The sequence below is a fragment of the Nannospalax galili genome, unplaced genomic scaffold, assembly GCF_000622305.1.
Source record: "Nannospalax galili isolate Female #2095 unplaced genomic scaffold, S.galili_v1.0 scaffold271, whole genome shotgun sequence".
NCBI classification, from domain to species: domain Eukaryota; kingdom Metazoa; phylum Chordata; class Mammalia; order Rodentia; family Spalacidae; genus Nannospalax; species Nannospalax galili.
The window spans coordinates 4,510,695-4,531,918 of NW_008331789.1; the positions used below are offsets into that span (position 1 = coordinate 4,510,695).

A 21,224-nucleotide genomic window follows, 5' to 3' on the forward strand; every position below is an offset into this window, starting at 1 on the left:
ATAAAAAAATGCAAAGAACCATAAAAAAAGTTACCTGTTATTATCACATACTCAAAGAAGATAATGAACTTCACTGAGCCTGATGCAATTCAGTGTTAGTAGAAATCAACCAGGAGGAAAGAGAGTCTTTAAAGAAATAAGCCTAGCAGCTGGAGAGATGGCTCAGCTGTTAAGAGCACTGGCTGCTCTTGCAGAGGACCCAGGTTCAGTTCCCAGCAACCACATGGCAGCTAACAGCCATCTGTAATTCCAGCTCCAGGAGATCCAACGCCCTCTTCTGATCTCTGCAGGCACTGCATGTAAAGGTGTGCTTATATACATACAGGCAAAACACTCATACACAAAAATAATACAAAAATATTTCTAGTATCTAGTACTTTGATTTAAAGAGGACCATGACAGTAACGAGGAAGAAAAGTTTGATTCAAGGCTATACAAAGCTGTGTCCAAAACTCAACTCTGACCCTGAGTATTGACCTTGGGCCAGTTATTTAGTATCTCTGACTCATCTATGAGGAGGTCATATTTACAGCCCAAAGACAGACAAAACTACCCTATGTATGACATTGCAAATGTAGAGAGTGGTCACCACGGGAGCAGACGGCTGTGACCGAAAAGCTGGGGGAGACTCGGGGGCTGGTTCTGTTCTGCCGCTTGGTCATTTTGCTGCATGATGAACTTATGACAGCTCATTCAACTGTGTGCTTAAATGTGTGCTATGTATACAGGTTAGATGTCCAGAAGCGGGTATTTGTGCTTCATTTTTCTTTTAAAAGGGGATGAAAAGTAAGACCTAAGCATTGAGTTTCCCACGAGCACCAGCAATAATGAGTAAAACGGCACTGAGAACAGACGTCACAAGGAGATCTGGAGGGGAGTCACCCACACCTCTAGAGGCTTTGATCAGCTGGGAGAATTATGCAGCCCATGGGGCACTGAGGAAGGCTGAGGGTGGCAAGATGGTCATGTGGGACAAGATGCCGTTCCAGCCAAACACACCCACAAGTGCCCAAGCAAACCTGGCAGTGTCAGACTCCACCCCACAGAACCACCAGGTCTGTACACTTAGGAGCTGAGGTGAGGCAGGGAGGGGCAGAGGCAGAAAATCTGAGTGCAGGGGAGGGTTCCAGATACCCCAGGCTTACAGCCGATCTTTTCTAAATGTCCAAGAAGCAGGAAAGCCTTCAGTGGTACCTGGGGCAAAGTCAGTAAACGGTAGCTGTGCTGATTTTTCTCCATCTGTGATCAAGATGAATCGTCAAACAGACTCCCATCTCATTCTATTTCGTGCTGGGATCTAAAGACACAGGAGCCATAGGCCCTGGTCTGAGTCTCATCACACAGGAAGTAAGGGAAGGAAGAAACTGGACATAGGACATAATAGATTTCTGCTCTGAATGCCCTACAACTGTATGCTGGGATCTAAAGACACAGGAGCCATAGGCCCTGGTCTGAGTGAGTCTCACCACACAGGAAGTAAGGGAAGGAGGAAACTGGACATAGGACATAATAGATTTCTGCTCTGAATGCCCTACAACTGTCATTAAGGACTCTGAGTGGTGTGTTGGCCAGAGGCAGATTCCCTAGCCGGAAGGCCTTCCTCCCAACATGTACATAGGCAACCCAGAAGTCACCAGCCCATGGGTCTAAGGAGCTGATACCCATAAAGTCCCTGTAGTCACTCAGTCCCTCAGAGTGGTTATCCACAGTGCCACCTACAAGTAATCATCAATACAGCTGTGCTGGAACCCGAGGGCCTCTAGTCTGTCTTCCAGGATTTTCACACTGCCTTCTCCACAGGATTCCCTAAAACATAAACACATAATCTTTTTTAATGAAGAACAAACAAATAAATAAATGAATAAAAGGGGGAGAAGAAAGAATTAGCAGAAGCTGTTTCTAAGTTAATTAAAATGACTTCAACCACTCCGGGATGGTCTGTTCTCAGCAGGAACATGGGCAAGTCTCTGGTCCAAGAGGCTTCTAGTGAACCATGCACCCATGCAGAGGATTTTTGAAGACCCATCAGCAGGCCTAAAGCATGGAGGCTCAGGGATGCACGTGTTCTAGTGCCTGCACTAGAACAGTGATAACTGTATCCAGTAGCAATCACCTGTAATGGTCCCTGGGGCTGGCACAATGCTGACTTTGAATCCGCTCAACCTATAGTGTAAGCTTTAAATAACAAAAGTGCACAAAATTTAAAGTGTTATACCATGCAAATCAGTAAAAGGAAAAAATCATTCTGAGTCTCATCCCTCGAGATAAGGGCTGCTGGCATTTCCCTTCACAGCAGCCCCCCACTTTCCAGAGCTGTGGTCTTCATGACTTCGGTTTCTCAGTCAGTGTGAGCCTGAAAACACTGGGTAGGAAATTGCAGAAATAAAGTAACTAAGAAACTTAGCACTGCACTCCATTTTGAATAGCATGATGCAGATGAACGCTAGACTGTCCCACTCTCCCTCACCCAAGACATAACGGCCCGTTCGTCCATCGTAGCCACACTGTAGCCACCTGTTCTTTGCTCATTTATTCACCACCTTAGATATCACGGACTTGTAGCTCTGTGTTCAAGCAATTTTTATGATTGTCCTCAAAGCACACAGGTAGATGTTGCCAATCTGGATATACCAAAGAGGAGTTTCAAGTATTTCCTTTAGGTGAAAATTATTGACTTAATAAGTAAAAAGTCATAAGCTGAGGTTGCTAGCGGTAAGAGAAAAATCTACCATCTCTGCAATTCTGACAAAGGAAAAATATATTGTGGTAGATCTGCTGTCATAATTCAAAGTGCAAAGTCTAGGCCCACAGTGAGTGACACACGCTTAGTCATTTTCTTCATTTAATCCTGTCATGGAGGCATAAACATAGTATAATAACATATTTTAGGATATGTCACATTCATTTTTTTTTTTTGGTCTTTTTGAGACAGGGTCTCCCTGTAGTCACAGCTGGCCTGGAACTCACTATGTAGGCCAGGCTGGCCTCGAACTCACAGAGATCCACCTGCCTCTGCCTCCCAAGTGCTGGGATTAAAGGTGTGCCTCATCACACCTGGCCATCTCATTCATTTTTATCACAGTGTGGTATTATTACTGTCCTAGTCTATTATTTGTTACTATTGCTAATTTCTCACTGTCCCTAATTTATAAAACAAACATCATCATAGGTTGCACAGATAGGAAAAAAATCGTATAATGCAACATCAGTCCTTCATTCCAAGTTTTGGATTACAGCCCCATGGGTGGAAGAGCTCATTCTAGACTTCCCCATGAGGCTTTTCAAACACTGCAATAGCATCTGCTATTCTGTGTGTTTTGTGTGTTTAGCTCACGTCTGAATTGTGTGTGTACATGTGTGTAGATATATAAATATGCATGTACATGCCATTGTTTGTAATCTTTGCTGACCTTCTTTACATAGACTGTATCTCACCTGTTTCATAAGTTGATTGTTATATTTCAATGCCATTTACACTATGATAAAGGTTGCTGAAACTTCATTTTAGTATATATTTTTAATTATTTGTTTTCTTGGCATAAACTCATGGAGGCTTCCCAGCATCCATTTTGAGGCTCTTCACACACATGCTCAGTGCCCACTTCCCTCATTCGCACAACAGCAATTCTGATGCTCCTGATGGTCGCAGTTAGCAGAGGATTTCTAAAGGCGCCCAGTAGTAAATAGAGTCCTGAGAGCTGTGCTCAACAGGCAAAGCGCTGCTTCGTCTGTGTGCAGTGGGCAGACAGACTAGTTGGTCGAGAGTCCTTGTCCTCTGAAGAAATGAGCACACGGAGGATGTTTCCATAGAAACGGAGTTCCATGCAGGAACGAAAAGGGCAAAGTATTGAGTGATATAATTTGTCAGAACTCTGTTAAAACTTGGGTCAATGCCTTTCTCTGGGCCAGACTTACTACAGGACTTTTCAGTAAGCAATGATACAAGGCTCCAGGATGCTGGGCACAGAGGAGAGTTAAGGCTTTTATAGCTTCCTTAGAGCCAGTTAAAGCCTTGCTGCAGTGAATGCCCCCATGGACAGTTGTGCCATTAGCCTTTTCCTGCCGCACCCGCTCAGTGTAGGCGGCATATTTCTTCCTGTAAACCTGGACTGCTTTGCCAATCTGCTGACCTTCGCAGTGCCCTCGTACAACCTCAACTTCATCATCCTTTCGAACTGGCACAGACTGGACGTTGTACTTCTGTCTCAACTCTTTGGAAAGAGGGGAGGATATAATCTTCGTCCAGATGTGAAAAGGTACATATTTTACAGTATGTTGACAGCTGATTGCTGCTAGATGAGAAAGAGCTGATCTCCCTAAAACAGGGAACTCTAGATAGGCTGACTAGACTCAGCAGATGGACTAGCACTGGGGAATGGCTGGGGGCACTGATAACACAGTGGACAGTAACAGGGATGACAGAGTATATGGGCTCCAGTCAGGGGTTCATGGGGAGAGGCTATGGGAGGGTGCCATTTGGGATGTGGGTATAAAAATGAATAAGATTGTTTGGGATGTTCTGTATGAAATACACAAAAAAAAAATCAATGAATTTTTAAAAATGAGTTATATTTGAGGAAGAAGCATAAAAATGTGCTTCATGTTAATTAGTAGCTATGACAAACATTACCAATGAAACCTACCTGATGAATTTATATCCATGCTCAGGTGCCAAGGATCTCAAAGTAATCGACTGTGACTAGTAATAATCCAACATATAGAGATTAGAGACGCATGTGCAAACATCTAAGTCTTATTTGCATTAAAAATGAGATTTTCTGTATGAAACAGTATATTTTAAAAAGAAATGGAGATCTTTTTTGTTTTTTTCTTTTTTTTCTTTTTTAGAAGAAGCATTTCATTACAGCTTTAACATACTCAACAGTTTCCAGAGCAAAGATACATCTCTTTCAAAAGTGGCTATAAAATTTTTAGGTTCACAGTTGAATTAATACAGTTATACAATATTGAATATTGTTATAAAATTGAATGGATTTTTAACCCTTAAAAAAGATCCCCATTTTCATTTAAAAATATACTGTTTCTTACAGTAAGACTCATTGTTTTTGCTAATAACACTTAGATGTTGGCACTTGAATCTCTAATCTGCAAGTATCTGATTATTACTAGTCATAGTCGGTTGCACTTGGATCCTTGGCACCTGTGTATGGATATAAAGTCATTGGGTAGATTTCAATGGTAATGTTTATCACCTCTACTAATTAACATGATGTAAATGTTTATGCTTCCTCCTCAAATATAACTCATTTTTTAAATTTGTTGATTTTTTTTGTGTGTATATCACACAGAACATCCCAAACCATCTTATTCAACTATACACCCACTTCCCAGATGGCACCCTCCATAGCTTCCCATGCCCCACTAGAGCCCTTATACTCTGTCATCCCTGCTACTGTCTGCTGTGTTGTCGGCACCACAGCCGTTCCCCACTACTTGTTCATTTGGTGAATGTAGTCAGCCAATCTAGAGGTCTTTGTTTTAGGAAGGTCAGCTGCTCCTCATCTCCAGCAATCAGTCGTCAATAATCCTTTAGACAAGATTGGATCTGCTGTTCATTTTCCCAGTTCTATGCTGGGTTACTATCTGGGAGTCTCTTGGCCAACAATTCAAAAGGAGGTATCTCCTGTCTGGCATTGTTTCTTTTATGTAGCCTTTAGCTATACATATAAGAAATGGAGATTTTTTTTAAAAGTTAAAACCTCATTCAATTTTATGTCTTATAGGGATTATACTGAATACAATATTGTGTAACTGTATTAATTGAATAGTATGAACCTAAAAATTTACAGCCAATTTTGAAAGAGATGCATCTTTGCTCTGGAAACTCTTATTGACTATGTCAATGCTGTTGTAATGAAATGCTTCTACTAATTATGTGGTTATTAAATAAAATTTTAAAAAACAATCCAGTTTAAACACTGTGAATTCTTATATGCCTTTTACAGCTCCTGCTTCGATCAGAAATCACAAAAGGATTGAACTTCATTTTGTGGCTGCTGTTTCAGTGAGGCTCACACAAGGGAACAGTGACTTGACATTTCTTGAAGGAAGTATCAAAGGACAAACTCTAATAGATAGATTAAAACAATAACAAGCATAACCTCTAGACCAAGAGCAACCTATTACAAAAAATAAGTGTAAAAGAAACAAGGTATATTGTTTTTCATACAACAATTAGTATGGTTTGTCTTCCAAGAAGAGAAATGTGGATCTTGGTATAACTTATGTCATAAGCAGTTTGCAAAGTTACTGCAGTTTGTTACCCTACAGGGAAAAATAACATCCGTTATGTGGTAAGACTCAGAGCTTCCTACAGTTAGAAATGGAGAATCTGCCAAGGTTTCTAAGAACACATTCAATGGCACATCCACCCTTGGGTTTGGGAGCACTCCCCTCCACATAGCATCAAGGCTCTGAAGGATAAGACCTTGATGCCTCCTGAAGCCCCCCGTGGCTGCTCAGCTAAAAGCAGTTGTGTCTCCTCGCCAAGTTTCTGAGGCAAATGAGTTTAACTTTTTTATCTGGTAGTATTTAGGCCATAGAATTGCTTGCAAGCCATGAGCTAAGCAAGTGAGGGTTTTGGACTGCTCAAGAGTGGACTTCATTCATGAAAAAACGTGAGTTATACCTTTACTATATAAACTCAAGTAGTTTCTGTGAAACTGTAGTTCTTTGAAGTCCTGGTCCCCACTAGTTACTCAACACTCAGTTGTGGAGTCCATTGTTCCTTAGAGAGCAAAGTCTTCATCACAAAGCCCCTGGGTAAATGTGTTGAGCCTTCAGATGATTAGAAAAAATTGACTTTGACCCTCACAAACATGTAAGAAACTCACTTATCCAAAGCTGTCCAAGTCACCCACCAAGGATCACCATGCTTCCTGACTGTGAGCACAGTGGGTGAAGTTTTCTGTCCTGACTTGGCATTCCCACAAGTCATACATCTCTACCAAGCACATTAGAAGCAGAGGACTGGCATGTCCTCAAAACTGGAAGGGTATGGGGCTGGAGAGACAGTTCAGTGGTTGAGAGCACTGGCTGTTTCATAACTCCAGCTCCAAGGGATTCAATACCCACTTCTGTCCTCCACTGCAACTGGATGACACAGGTGCACTTACATAATGTAGGTATAACACTGATACACATAAAAATAAATTTTTAAAAATTAAATCAAACAAACAACAACAAAAACCCTAGAAGTGCAAACCCTGTAACTTACACGCGGGGCTTTCCGATGTCATGCATGACCCAGATCTCAATTCTTGTGATTTTATCCTTCTGTAAGTATGGAATTTCAAAATCTGCAAAAAACCTGAGAGGCACAGAAGACATGTGTGGGTTTTTTCCCTCTTTCTTTCATGATGTGTGTTTATACATGCTAGGCAAGGACTCTACCTCTGAGCTCTGTTTCCAGCCTGGGAGACTATCTCTTGGAGTCTTAAAGCAATATGATAATTTTCCATCTCAGTTGTTAGTTTATTTATACATTACTTTTTAAAATTTTTATTTATTATTTTTATTCTATGTGTATGAGTGTATTGCTGCATGTGTATAAATGTACTCATGTCCATGTACAATGCCCGTGTAGGTCAGAAAAGAGCATAGGATCCCCTGGAACTGGAATTGCGGACAGTTGTTAACTGCCTGTGGGTTCTGGGAAGCAAACCCAAGTCCTTTGCAAAAGCAGCCAGTGCTGTTAACCACTGAGCCATCTCTCCAGCCCCCATTTATACATTGCTTTTTAAAAAGGTACTAGGATTCTTTTTACTCTGTGTGTGTGCATGTGTGTGTGTGTGTGTGTGTGTGTGCATGTATGTGGAGGTCAGAGGACAAACTTGAGTGCCATTCCTTAGATACTGTCCACCCTTTTAGAGTCAAGCGTCTCTCCCTGCCTGGAACTCACCAAATAGACTAGGCTCACTAGTAAGTAAGCCCCAGAGATCTACCTGTCTCCTGCTCTGTGCCACTAGGATTACAAGCGTGTGCCACCACATCCGGTCTTGTGTACTTGGGTTCTGGGAATGGAAGTGAGTCCCACATAATCACAAGGCAAGCACTTTACCAACTGAGCTATCTCCTCAACTGGTCTTTTCACCTTTTCGTTACTGATTCGTGCATTTATCAGCTATTAATAGTACAACTACAAAGACATGGCCCTGGTCACACATCATTCAACTGTTTTGCTTCACCTGAATTCACAAAAGCAAGCATTAGATTAGGAACTGGGATGATTCTCTCTGCCCTTCATTTTGGTATCACCTGTAGTATTTGTTGGTGCTGTAGTTCTTACCCTCTGAGGGGATAGGCTCCTGTTGGCTCTGAGCCATTCAGCAGGACGTGGATCACCCCAGAACTATCTCGTGAATACTGCAAGAAGAAACAGGGACTTTGAGCAAATAAAATCACATCATTTTTTCTATGAGCAGAGCTTTGTCTTTTTATTTGACAAATTTCAAAATGGGTAAATTTGCTTTTTCACATGGTAAATAGGGATGCGAATTGCTTCCTAATGTCAAAAACTCATAGGCTCAGTAATTCGATGTTAGGCACCCTACCCTAAGGGCATGATTCGGAACACATAGCATCACATCAACTAGAATTAACTAGATTAGGCTGACATGACAAACAACCTCAAAATGGGAGTGGTTCAAACAAAGACTCACTTTATGATCACACAGACCCTTACAATGTTTTGTTGACCACTCTGTACCTCTCTTCTTTTTAAAAAGATTTATTTTTATTTATTTGTGTGTGTGTGTGTGTGTGTGTGTGTGTGTGTGTGTGCATCTGTGTTATATCTGTGCAGGTGCCCACAGAGGCTGGAAGAGGGCATCAGATTCCCTGAGCTGGAGTTACAGATGGTCATGAACTGCCCAACATGGGTGGTGGGAACTAAACTCAGGCCTTCTGGAAGAAAATCAAGCTCTCTTAACCTCTGAGCCATCTTTCCAGCCCTCCCATTTTCTACATCTGTATATCTGTCAAAACATCTATCTTACAGGATTTCTATAAAGATGAAAACATTTAAAACAATATTTAGCCTGAATATGTGGTTCACTGGTAGAGTCCTTGACTAATATGTGCAAGGCTGTAAGTTTGATCCCAAGCACAATAAACAGTAATAGCACTATTTATTGAATACTTATCTGGTATGGATCAAGCCCCTCTTCATCACTGTTTTACCTTTGCTCATACTTTGACTGTTCAGCATATTCTAAGGACTTAAAAACTGTGAGTACTGTTAATAGTTTTCCATTAGAGAATTGGAGGACATTTAGGACTGTGGTTTGGAGCACACACTTTAAAGCTATATGCAGTTTTGTTTTGTTTTGTTTTTTTCAGATAATGAAGGCATAACAAACCCACAGCCTCTAAGTCTTCAATAAGAGACTCTGGCAGATGAACTGGAGTTCAAGATGAAACCCATGGAAAGTGGGAATATCAGTCTCCCACTGGAGACTCAGCATGGTGCCCTGTGCTTGCAGCAGGCCCTTTGCTTAGCCTCAAGCTGCAGCCACGAAGGAAGGTTTGGCCAAAGTCCTTCACCCTGACTATCAGCGGACCCAGTGAACACCTGGAGATTAAAGTGGAAGAGACACAAGGAGACATGGTACCCTGCAAGGGTAGAGGTAGAAGTCCCTGTCCTCCACTGGCTTCTTAATGAGCATAAGCAACATTTAACTTCAGCACTGGGCTGAGGACTTAACCCTCTTTATCTTAATCTTTATTCTAGAGACAGAGAATGTAAGCTCTAAACACCGCATTTTATCATCAACTCTGGTGATAGTAATCTCTGAGTCACAGACAGACTTAGGGACATTTCTATGGTTCCAGTTTACATGCAGTCTACCAGCTCTTCTCCCATTAATAACAGTTGTTAATACTTCTGATTCCCATGTCTAGGTCTACCATTCCCATGGTCTTCCACAAAATGAAGATTACCTCTATTTTTACACAGAAACGGAAAGTAACATGTATTTTCACACTAAACACAATCATGACATAATGGAAACACTGGTTGTAACTACTGTACATGTATATGAATATAGGTATATGTATATGTAAAGGCATAATTTTCTCTGAACCAGTCACTACATTAAGTATTTTATCTCCTTAAAGCCTCATGACTTTATGAAGCAGAGAAAATGATCCAGAGATGTTGTAAAAGTGGAAAGTGAGGCCCACAGGGATTAGGTAACAGCCTAGGGTCTCAGTGTCCGAACCTCTGTTTCAGGTCAGATTCTACACACACGCTCAGCACTCATTCATCCATCCAGGGATTACCTGCATGGATGCACTTTTCCAATACGAATCTACAGCATTGTTTTCACAGTCTTCTGCTGTGGGGCAGGACTGATAATCAAGACCTAGGAGAAAAGTACCCAAGCCCATTTCATATCAGGAAAGATGTTATTTAAAATATTTGCTAGCTCCATGTTTGGCATGGATTCTGTACCATGTGCACAGCTCACTTACCCTCTTTAAGTCTTAGTTCCCCCCTCTGGCAAATCAGGAGACCAAAGTAGAGTTGTGCTGGATTCGAATCACAGGCTCTTGGGTCAGACTGTGAGACTGTGCAGTTTACTGGCTATATACAACCTTAATCATGCTGTGCCTCAGTTTCCTCATTTGTCAAAATAAGATAGTGACAGGATTCCACTGGTATATTGAGGGGATTAAAGAGCTGACGTGTAAAATGCTTAGAATCGTACATAGCGAAGGTAAGCAGCACACTGTGTCCATTACTGGGCCTGTCCCTCACTATCACCACCACCTACCTCAGAGGATGTGGGGAGGAACAAACAAGATGAACGCATTTGCAAGTTTTCAGCAGCAATAGTAACCGCACAGGGAAGAGGAGGTGTGGCAGTCTTACCTGAGGCATTTTCCTGTCGACACCAGCTCATGAAATCTCCAACATTTCCATACAGAACGTTGCACAGGGGCATAAAGCGACGGGTGTTCTCTGCAAAGCTGGTAACCAGCAGGTGGTTATTTTCCCAGAACAGGGCCTGAAGAAAAACAAACAAGAGTTAAAACACAAATCAAAGGTCCATTACTCAGGCACGCTGTCATCAAAACAAGCCAGACAGCCACTTCTCATCGAATTCAGACCTGCTGAGCTTTCCTCTCCCTGTCTTTACCTGCACATTTACAGAAGGCCACTATCCCTCCTCCTTCGCTGCAATATGCCATGTAGATGTTAGTGAACTGTTTTCCTAGTCATAGAAAATATATTCAATGCTGGTAAGATCCTTGCCTTAAAATGGTCAAGGGAACTGGACTGGCATCCTGGCTCTGTCCCATGCTGGATGTGTGATCTTGACCAAGGTATTTCATCTCTGTGTCTCAGTTTCTACAACTGGGAAATGGGAGCATGAGCCTCTTCTCTTCTTCTGTAGCTGTAATCAGGATGGTGCACAATCACACAAAACCCTCTGAGAGTGCACAGTGCTTCAGAAACGCATCATTCTTCACAGCATAGCAGCGTAAATGTAATACTGTAATAACAGTACTCCCAGTCACCTTCTTGTCTGAGCCTCAGTGGTCCAGTCTCTGTGTAGACTGGAAGGGCTCCAAGAACTGTTTTACATGTTTGCATCCTTAACCCCAAATACAATACCTGACACACAAAGGAACCCAGTAAGATATTTACTGGGTTCATTAACTAACTCACTAAACCTACAAGAGACCTAAAATGTAAAATTATGCTTCTACTTTTTACCAACAAGAAGACAACAAAACCCCAAATACAGCAGGTACTTAAAAATTACATTTTTAAGCCAGGTGTGGTGGCATATGCCTGTAATTCCAGCACTTAGGAGCCAGAGGCAGGAGGATCTACGTGAATTAGAGATCAGTGGGCTACATATAGTGAGACCTTATCTCAACTCCCCCACAACAGACTGACCATGTCAGAGTCATAAAAATGGTGTTCAACTGTCTTTAAACTCAAGGTACTGTTCTAAGCAAACACTTTATATAGGTTTTCCCATTTATTTCCATCTTATTAGATCTTAGAGAGCAGACAAAATATAGCTATGTGGTTTTCTTAAAGAAAGTGCTATTGAGTAAACATAATATTGAGACTCATTAAAAGAAGTGACTGTAAGGATAATGGCTTTGGGGGTTTTCTGAATTCCTCCAAGTCCAGCCCATGGGCCAGTTCAGATGGAGCTTATTCTCAGCTGAGCAGATCTGTAGGCCAGTGGGAAAGGTCTGACAATAGCCTGAGGTTTTTTTGTAATGATTCTTGATTTGGTAGTTTGGTAAAGTTTTTCCTGCCCATAGCTGGGCAGTAGACCCAGAATCATTGGTGCAGACAAAGCTGCCTAGATGTCTGGTGACACTGCGGGATGCTGGGGGCAGCTGACTGAGCTCCTGACCTTCGTGCCACTTCCTCACACAGAGTAGCAACTTACCTGGGACAGTTGTCCTTACCTTGTCTCTAGGAATGGGGTGCCTAGAGAGGTTAATGAAAAGGTCATAGTCTGAGGGAAGCACAGAGCAGGGATCTTTGTCCAACGCCACTTTGAAGGCTTCCCAGATGGCTGTGCAGTTCTTGTTCCTGTGAAAAAGTACAAGTCAATCAGGATTGGACAGATAGCTCAGGGGGTAAGGCTGCTTATTGTACAGTCAGGACCTGAGTTCAAACCCCCAGCACCCATGTCAAAATCTGGGTGGGGCTGCCTATGCCTTTGACCCCAATGCTATAAGGGGTGGGGACAGGAGGATCACTGGGGCTTGCTACCAACCTAACTCTAGATTCAGTAAGAGAACCTGTCTCAAGGGAATGAGATGCACGACAGAGCAGGATGCCCAGTGTACTCCTCTGGCCTCCATCCCTGCACAGGCCTGTGAGCCCACACATAATAAATGCATGTCATAAAAACAAAGACACATCAGGATGTCCTGTGAAGTGTTTCTATTTCTCTAAGAGGAGGAAACACAGAACTAGATACATGAAGAAAACAGGTTGCCATGGTTCAAACAATGGATATAGAAATCCAGTATTAGAAGTGTCTCCCAGTGGGGGCTGAACTGAGTTCGCCAATCTAAGTGATAGTCTTGTTCCAGGCTCACAAGATGAACAGACAAGCAGACAAGGCCATTGCTAGAAGGTGACAATTTTAATATGCCTCCTCTCTCTCCTCTCTCTCTCTCTCTCTCTCTCTCTCTCTCTCTCTCTCTCTCTCTCTCTCTCTCTCTCTCTCTGTTGTTACTGGGGATGAAACCAAGAGCCTGGTGCATGCTAGTCAGGTACTCCACCACTGAGCCACACCCACAGCCTTTGCCTATTCATTTAGCACAGGAGTGGGGCCATTTTTCGGGTCTAGGGAGTCTCTGGACCCATTGAAGTCAGGACGCAGGACTTGTGAAAACAGGAGTGAGTGCCAGTGTTAGGCGAAAACTCTGAGGCAGAGTATGTCCTCTGAGGCCAGTCTTAATGCCTGAAGGCCAGGTCCCTTTTCAAACACAGCCACTTTTCTTTCCCATGGTGGGTGGTGGAGAACACGACCCCTTCTGTTAGTCTCTGATCCTTTTTATTTCATTGAAATGCATCAAGATAAAAGCACAGGTACAAGTAAAGGACACTGACAACATGAAAAAAATGGGTCCAAATCAAGAACAAAAATCAGTAAAAAGCACAGTGTGAGCAAGGAAGATTCCCACAGGACGTGGACGCCAGCCTCGCAAACTCACTTCTAGACTGACACTTTGTGGTCCACACACAGCTCTCAACCTCTATACCCGCAGTGCATCCTCATCAGCAGTCTGCTCCTGTCCCTGGAGATGCCCGGCCACAGGGGCCGCATAAAGTATCACCCACATTAAGTGCCTGGCTTTTTCCTTCCCCGACCCTCTTCACTTTTGTGTCTCAGCGCTCACCCCAGCTGGAGGCTCAGCAGCGTGGTGTACGCGGCACAGCGGCCCAGGAAGATACTCTGCAACTGCTGGTTGGTGCCCTCCCCGCTCCACCGCGCGCCCACCGTGACATCTAGGAACAGCAGCTGCAGCAGCTGGAGCAGCAGCAGCCACTGAGGCAGGGCACACCCCTGGGCAGCCATTATGGGGACTTTGGCTCCTCCAACTAGTTGTCTCCTGGACTCTTCCACCTCCTCTCCCCCAATAAAGGCGGCACCCTGGGAGTCCCACCCACATGACTCACACCTTAAGTCACTCTGGCTCCACCCAACTTGGGACATCTGTCAAAAGATAACTAACTGCTCTGTGTGGGGCATGGTGATGCATAGGAGGATCTCCGTGAATTCAAGGCCAGCCTGGTCTACATAAGAGTTCCAGGCCAGCCAGTGCTACATGGGGAGCCCCACCAGAAGGGTCCCAAAAGCAATGCAAGGTCTCAGGACAGGAGAATCTCAGCCATCAGAAGAAAAGCATCTCTGGTTCCAAACAGTAACAGACTTGGCGGACTTCTGCCAAGGTTAGGATTTGTCTGTTATTCAGAAAATAACCACACACAACTGAAAGTGACCTAGTTGTTACTATCCAACACTTTGCAAGCCTGATATTCATTTACCTTTCACACTGCCCTTCCTAGCTGGGTTATAATATTCTTGGTTTTCCAGATGAGTAAATTTAGGAAAGTTTATTAACGTCTCTGGAGCACAATTTCACTCCCGAATAAATGCAAAATCCTAAAGGTGCCCAGAGACAGCGTGAACAGAATCCCAAGTTTTTACAGCAGTGGAAGCTGAGAACCTTGGAACTGGGAAAGCACCTTGATAAACAGGGGTCTGGGTAGGGGTGTCCCATGACATTGTACTTGAATCCTTTTTGCTGTAACCAAACTCTACATTCTCCTGTCCAGTTTCTCCTTATGTCAAAGTTCACATTCCAGTGATAGGCATTAAATTTATAGATAATAAACAGTAATAGCAGTAATAGGAAATATAGACTTTGGCACCCAAAAATTTCTGCCCCTGTCCCTTTTCTCTTATTTTTCTTCCAAGACAGATTTGGGGGCACCAACAGGAACAAGACTATTATTCTTGGCTGGCCCCAACCAGTCCATGAAAAGGGCTCCTGAAGATGCTGAAGGACAAGTCAGTCATCAAAATTATGTTTCTGGCCTCAAACTGCTATCACAAATATTGAAAACATGAAATGGTTTGGATTTGGGTAACTGTTGCAGAGGCAGGAAAATAATTTCAGAAATATGAAAGAATAAAGCCTAAATTGCCTTAAATAGAGAGCAGAAAGATGTATATCAAAGACTGTTGATGAGGGCCCAACAGGAACTGAAGAACACAATAAGCCCTGTAATTTCTTAGGCAATACCTAAGTTAATAGGAACTGTTTGTAGAACTAGTGATGTCTAAAGCGCTGCGAGGGAGCTCCCACAATAAACTGAGGAACGTGTTTTCAGACTGGAGGAAACAGTCTGAAAGCTGAGATGAGCTGTTTGCTACAATTATACAGACAACATCTTGTAACAAATTTGTACATTTAGTTGAAATTTCCAAGCCAAGTGTTGAACGTATGGCTGCTTGTTACTTAGTAAAATGGAAGAGAACAATTGAAGGAACTATTACAAAAAAGAACCAGGACTTCAGAATTTGGAGAAATTTCAGCCTGTCCAGGCTGAAAAAGATGCTGAAGATGAAATCCGTGGTGAGGAGCACAAGCTTTGGAGAAAAGAAAGCCAGTTATACGGCAAGACTTCCTTCTTTTGAAAAATATAGTTTAAAAAAATTAAATTATGATACGCCATTTTTAGGTAGGAGCATTCTTTTCTTAGTACTCAGGAAATTTTTTTTTTTGTCTCTTTGAGATAGGGTCTCCCTGTAGCCCCAGCTGTCCTGGAACTCACTATGTAGACCAGGCTGGCCTCGAACTCACAGAGATCTTCCTGCCCCTGCCTCCCGAGTGCTGGGATTAAAGGGGTGTGTCACCACACCCGGCCATAATTTCCTCATTCTTAATGCTAACCAGTTATGTAGCTTTTCTTTTTTATAACAGCTTCAGCTCCCCCAAGGGGGTGCACAGTTCCTGGAGGTGCTGCAATACCAGGTCGGTGCGTGAAGTAGAAGGAGCAAGCTCCTAGTCCAACTCGTACTTGGGAAATTTTTAAAAAATTCCATCAACACAGTGGGCTCTCTGAAATGTGATGGGATCACGGATCCCTTCTGCATCTCAGGAGCCAAAAATGATGAAGAGAGAAGGAGCAAGCTCCTAGTCCAACTCGTACTTGGGAAATTTTAAAAAATTCCATCAACACTGTGGGCTCTCTGAAATCTGATGGGATCACGGATCCCTTCTGCATCTCAGGAGCCAAAAATGATGAAGAGATTATTCCGGAAAAATCTAAGGAGAAGCTCTTCTTTTAATGGGGTGAATCACTGTAACTCATAAAGCTTTCAAGATTGTTATACTAAAGCACACTAAGTAGGACTAAAGGAACAGATGATGATTTAAAAAAATACACCTTGAGGGGTACTGTTGGGCTAGCAAAATTAAACAGGCACAGACAGCAACAGACAGGTGCTAGTCTCTGTAAAAATCAATAGCTTCGAGAGTAACCATAGGTACAGAGGGCACAGACATGAATCACACGTTATTCCCAGATTTGAACCTAATGGAGTCTGTCCAGGTAGACTGAAAGTGATTGCCTGGTGACTTCTTTTTCCTTTATTTCCTTCCTTTTTGAATGACAGCATCCATGGGTGTTACCCTACCCCCATACCAGAAGTTTAAGAGCATAGGACTTGCCTTCTAATTCATAAGTGCACAGATACTTTTTCCCAGAATAGAGAATAACCATTTCTAATTCAGACAATCTAGATACGAGACTTGGGACTTGAGTTGATGCCTCAGGTTAAGTTCAAAACTTTTGGAGCCATAAGGATGGATGAATGTAGTTATCAAGTGAGTTGGATGTGAGTCTTCGGAAACCAGAGGATTGATTACAATCAGGTTGAATTGCACCCCCGCAAAAGATGTTTACGTATTAATCTCTGAGACTTATAAATGTTTGTTACCTTATATGGTAAGGTATTTTACAGAAGTGATATATGCTCACAAAAAGACCCAAAGCCTCTGGGTCAGAGAGACAGTTTATGGCCCCCACAAAAAGTATCTAGGGTGGTGCTGGTCAGTCCCCTTGCTCCAAATTCCTCCATGTGACACAGCAGAGGCCAGGTGTTACCTCTGTTTTTAGTAGGCTGCACTACAGAACAGCTTCAACTTTAACAAGCTGGGTTTCTATAGTTATCTGGTTTACCTGTCAACAAGGCCCTCTACTGCTCATTATTCCTCAATATAAACAGACACTTCTAGGGAAGAGGGGTGAAAGAAGAATGCTTTTAATTGTGTGTGGTGTATGTATGTGTGGAAGGGTGCTCTTGCCTGTGGAGGCACATGTGGTGGCCAGAGCTTGATGTCAGGATCTTCTCCAGGGGCTTCTCTACTTTACTTTAGGGGACATGATCTTTGCTGAACTTAGAGCTCACCATTTTGACCAGGCTGGCTGACTGGCCAGAGAACCCCAGGGAATATTCCTGTTTCTACATACACACACACACACACACACACACACACACACACACACACAGTCTCAGAGAGCTAGGACTCCAAAGTGTCACCATACTAGGTTTCACTTATGTGCTGGGGGTCCAAACTCGGGCCTTTATGCTTACACAGCAAATCCATGACAACTGAGCCGTCTCACAGCCCTTTATCTTTATTTTCCCAGGATGTCTCTGGGAAAAATCTCTAGTTTCATTACCTTGGTTGTCTCATTATAGGCACATTCTTTTTACTTTAAATTTATATATTTTTGATTTTATGTGTATGAATGTTTTGCCTGCATGTATATAAGATGTATATAAGTGCACCATGTGTATTAATGCCCACAGAGGTCAGAAGAGGGCATCAGATCCCTTGGAACTGCAGTTATGGACAGTTGTTAGCTCCATGTGGGTACTAGAAAGCAAACCTGGGTCCTCTGCAAGAGCAGCTAGTGCCAGTGCGCTTAACAACTGAGCAATCTCTCCAGCCCCAAAGGCACATTCTTAACTTGAATGCAAATACCTTCATTCAAAGAGCCTGGGCTGTGTACAAATAGAGCTCTTCACAGAGAACTGTTTTCTAACACTTCATCTAAAGCAATAACAACAGGTGTGTGTGTAAGATCTGCAAAATCATGTGTTACAATAAGGCTAGTTGTGGTAGCAAAGGAGAGGAACTACTATCCTGGCTCACTTTATAAAGACGACGCCAAAGAATATCCCCAGGGACTAAAGAGAGGCAGAAGTTAAAATGTGTTTGAAGATGATTACTATGTGATACAGTCTGCTTAATCGCAGCAGGTGACATTACAACATCAATTGATGCCATTTTGGATGTCTACAGTGGTTTACCTAGCAAAATCAGACAGGTTTTTGCTTTTGTTGTTTTTGGTGCTGTTGATTAAATCCAGGGCCTTGGTCATGCTGGGCACTCTTTAGCTGAGCCATACTCCCAGCCTGAAACTATATTACAAAAAGAAGTATAGGATTTGTCACACTATTATTTTCGTAAATGACTATGAAGTACAGACTTTAAGCATCGCTGGCTCCTTCGCCCTGTAGAAAGGTGCATTGAGCATCCACTTCATTTCATATCCCAAACGTTTCTAGAAAGTTTCTGGCCTTTAACAGAGGTTTTTGTTTGTTTGTTTTTTTCAATAAACATAAATGACTTGATTTTACTAATATTTAAAGTTAATAAAAATTAAGACAGCTATTACAAAATGACATTACAAGATAGTAGGAAAAGTAGGTACGTTCTTAATGTGTGAGTGTGCAATGCTACCCACATACCTGCTGTCTCCTTCACCTGTTTCTTGCCTTTGACCCTAACTGGGCGAGGACTGAAAACCCCAGCTGACACAACCTCAGTGCTGTGAACAGCAGTAATAGCGACACGCTCTTTCTACTTGACAGAAGAGTTTTCCTTTAGCTTAATCTAAAATGCCGCTAAATTTAAGGTCTCGTAATCTTTCTCCAGTGACTATTAAGAATGAAGGTGTAACCACGTTTAACTCAATGACTGATTCAGAGTTTTCAAAAGCAAATGGAGCTTTTACCCAACTTTTCCTCCTAAATTCTCAAATTTCTCTTCTGGAAAGAAATGGTTAAAAGGTTGAGTCAGAGACGTGGCATGCAGCAATATCTCCGATTTCATTTGCTTTTCAAAGTTTTTTCATTAATAACATTCTCTTCACTATGTTAGAAACTCTTGGAAACATTAGTAACCAGACAGTTACTTCGAAGCCTTCTTTCCTTTCCATGATAACAACTCGGTCTGCACTGCTTGGATATGTTCTTCGGTGTGTGGAACTGTCACTGTTTATCCCTTGCAGCACCTTCAATGGTTCACATGTCACTGTTTGTCCCCTGTAGTTTCAAACTCAATTCAAATGCCAAAATGTCAGCTAAATATGACAATTTCATTACATAAACATTGTCTTCAAAACTATTTGCTTTTTTTTTTTTTCTTCATGAGAAGAATGAGAAAGATTCTAATCTCATTCCTGAGTTGATGCACCCTGCTTAGTATTTCCCCTGAGATAATCAATGAGCTTCGGTCTGACACAGTAGGTAGGTGTGATGGATTCCAATTGCTAACAAAACGCTTCAAAAAGTCAGCTCTTCAGTGAGCTTCCTTTAAGAAGATTAACATTTTTACAGCACTTTTCCACACTTCCAGGAGACCCTGTGTTACAACTAAAGTTTCTCAATGGAGGAAACAATGTTTCAGTACTGAACCCTCATCAGTAACTTCTAGAGTTTTGTTAACTGTTTCCAGTAAGGAAACAGTTCTGTGGCTTGTAATTCCTTTATAATTTTACCAGTTTAATTTATATTGACTAACAATGTGCTTTTCTACTTCTGTAAAATAGCTAACCCATTTAGATGTGGTTGAATTAAAAAAAACTCAGAAAGTCTTCCACAAAATTATCTTGCCACACATACCTCACATAAACTTGTAGTGTCCAGGATCAGTGCTTTCATCGAGCTAGGTCGCAACATCTACTCCAGACTGTACCAAGTAATGAGCACTGTTTCTAAATGTTCTGCAGTAAATTCAAGCTGGGCATTTTAAGCAGATCTCTTTTGAGTCTATATAGGAAACCTGGTCTATATAGGAAGCTTCAGGACAGGGAGGGCTACATAATAACATTCTGTCAAAAAAAAAAATACAGTTCAAAGAGACACTGTGTTATCATCTCAGATTGTAAGTGAATAGTAAGCACTGTTTCTCAATGTTCTGTAACAGTACAAATTTGAAGAGACACTATGTTATCACTGAGTAGAGTTCTTATCAGCTGACTTACCAAAAATTGTATACACCATATCCAAATACGCTGGATAGATAAATTTTTCAGCAGCTGTGTGAGACACTGCTTCTTTTGCTATATGCTATGCAACCAATTATGATAGCAAGGCTTTCTCACTAACAGCAGAAGACCAACTAAGAAACTGTTGAAAGCCCAGTGTGGTAGCATGCATCTTTAATCCCAGCACTCAGGAGGCAAGTGGATGGATCTCTGGGTTCGAGACCATCCTGGTCTACACTTTGAGCTCCAAGCCAGTCAGGAAAGAACCTGTGCTGATAACTTTACAGCTTTTTTTCTTTCATCGGAACTATTGGAGCTTACTGATAAGTTCAGCATGCTGAGTTCTTAAGTGCCTTTTTGGTTTTGATGGTTTTAAGCTTTCATTTGCAACGATATTATTACAAATGACACACTGGGGTCCATCACATTCAAAGGGCTTTACCCATTTGATAAAGTCATATTTTAAGAAACCTTCATTATTATACTTCTTTGTTCCTGAATGTGACTCAAAGTTATCGGAATCAGCTTTTTCCTCATTATTACCAATATTCATACTTCCAGACCCAATAGTTGAACCTGAACATGTCTCTGTGTATTTCATTATTGCCTTTTCTTTTAATAATTTTAATATTACTTTATGCCATCTTAAATGTCATAACTGCTACTAACTAAAAAAATACCCTAAATAGCATTTCTAAAAATGTGCTTAAAGTTTGCAACTGAATCTCAGTTGAGTATCTCAGATGTCACATCTACTTGCAAAATAATATTGCAGATTAATGAACACTAAATGATATGCATAAAAATCACTGAAAACAATTTCTTAGCCAATATATTATATTCATCATCTCCCCTTAATTTTTTT

The 21,224-nt window shown here is 41.9% G+C and overlaps 1 protein-coding gene across 2 annotated transcripts in view; it reads right to left on the reverse strand.

The window, feature by feature from the left end:
* Window positions 1–14,141, reverse strand: part of Bst1 (bone marrow stromal cell antigen 1) — a 19,523-nt gene extending 5,382 nt beyond the window's left edge. Inside the window, exons 1-7 of one of the 2 annotated variants that reach the window (XM_008826886.3) lie at window positions 13,909–14,141; window positions 12,460–12,586; window positions 10,895–11,030; window positions 10,303–10,385; window positions 8,309–8,385; window positions 7,238–7,330; window positions 1,720–1,806 (exon numbers count right to left, since the gene is read on the reverse strand). In XM_008826886.3, coding sequence (XP_008825108.1) covers window positions 1,720–1,806; window positions 7,238–7,330; window positions 8,309–8,385; window positions 10,303–10,385; window positions 10,895–11,030; window positions 12,460–12,586; window positions 13,909–14,087 — 782 coding nt within the window. In that variant the 5' untranslated portion in view covers window positions 14,088–14,141. The remainder of the gene's footprint in view (window positions 1–1,719; window positions 1,807–7,237; window positions 7,331–8,308; window positions 8,386–10,302; window positions 10,386–10,894; window positions 11,031–12,459; window positions 12,587–13,908) is intronic. The other variant, XM_029560507.1, reaches the window with a different exon arrangement.
* Window positions 14,142–21,224: the final 7,083 nt, after the last annotated feature.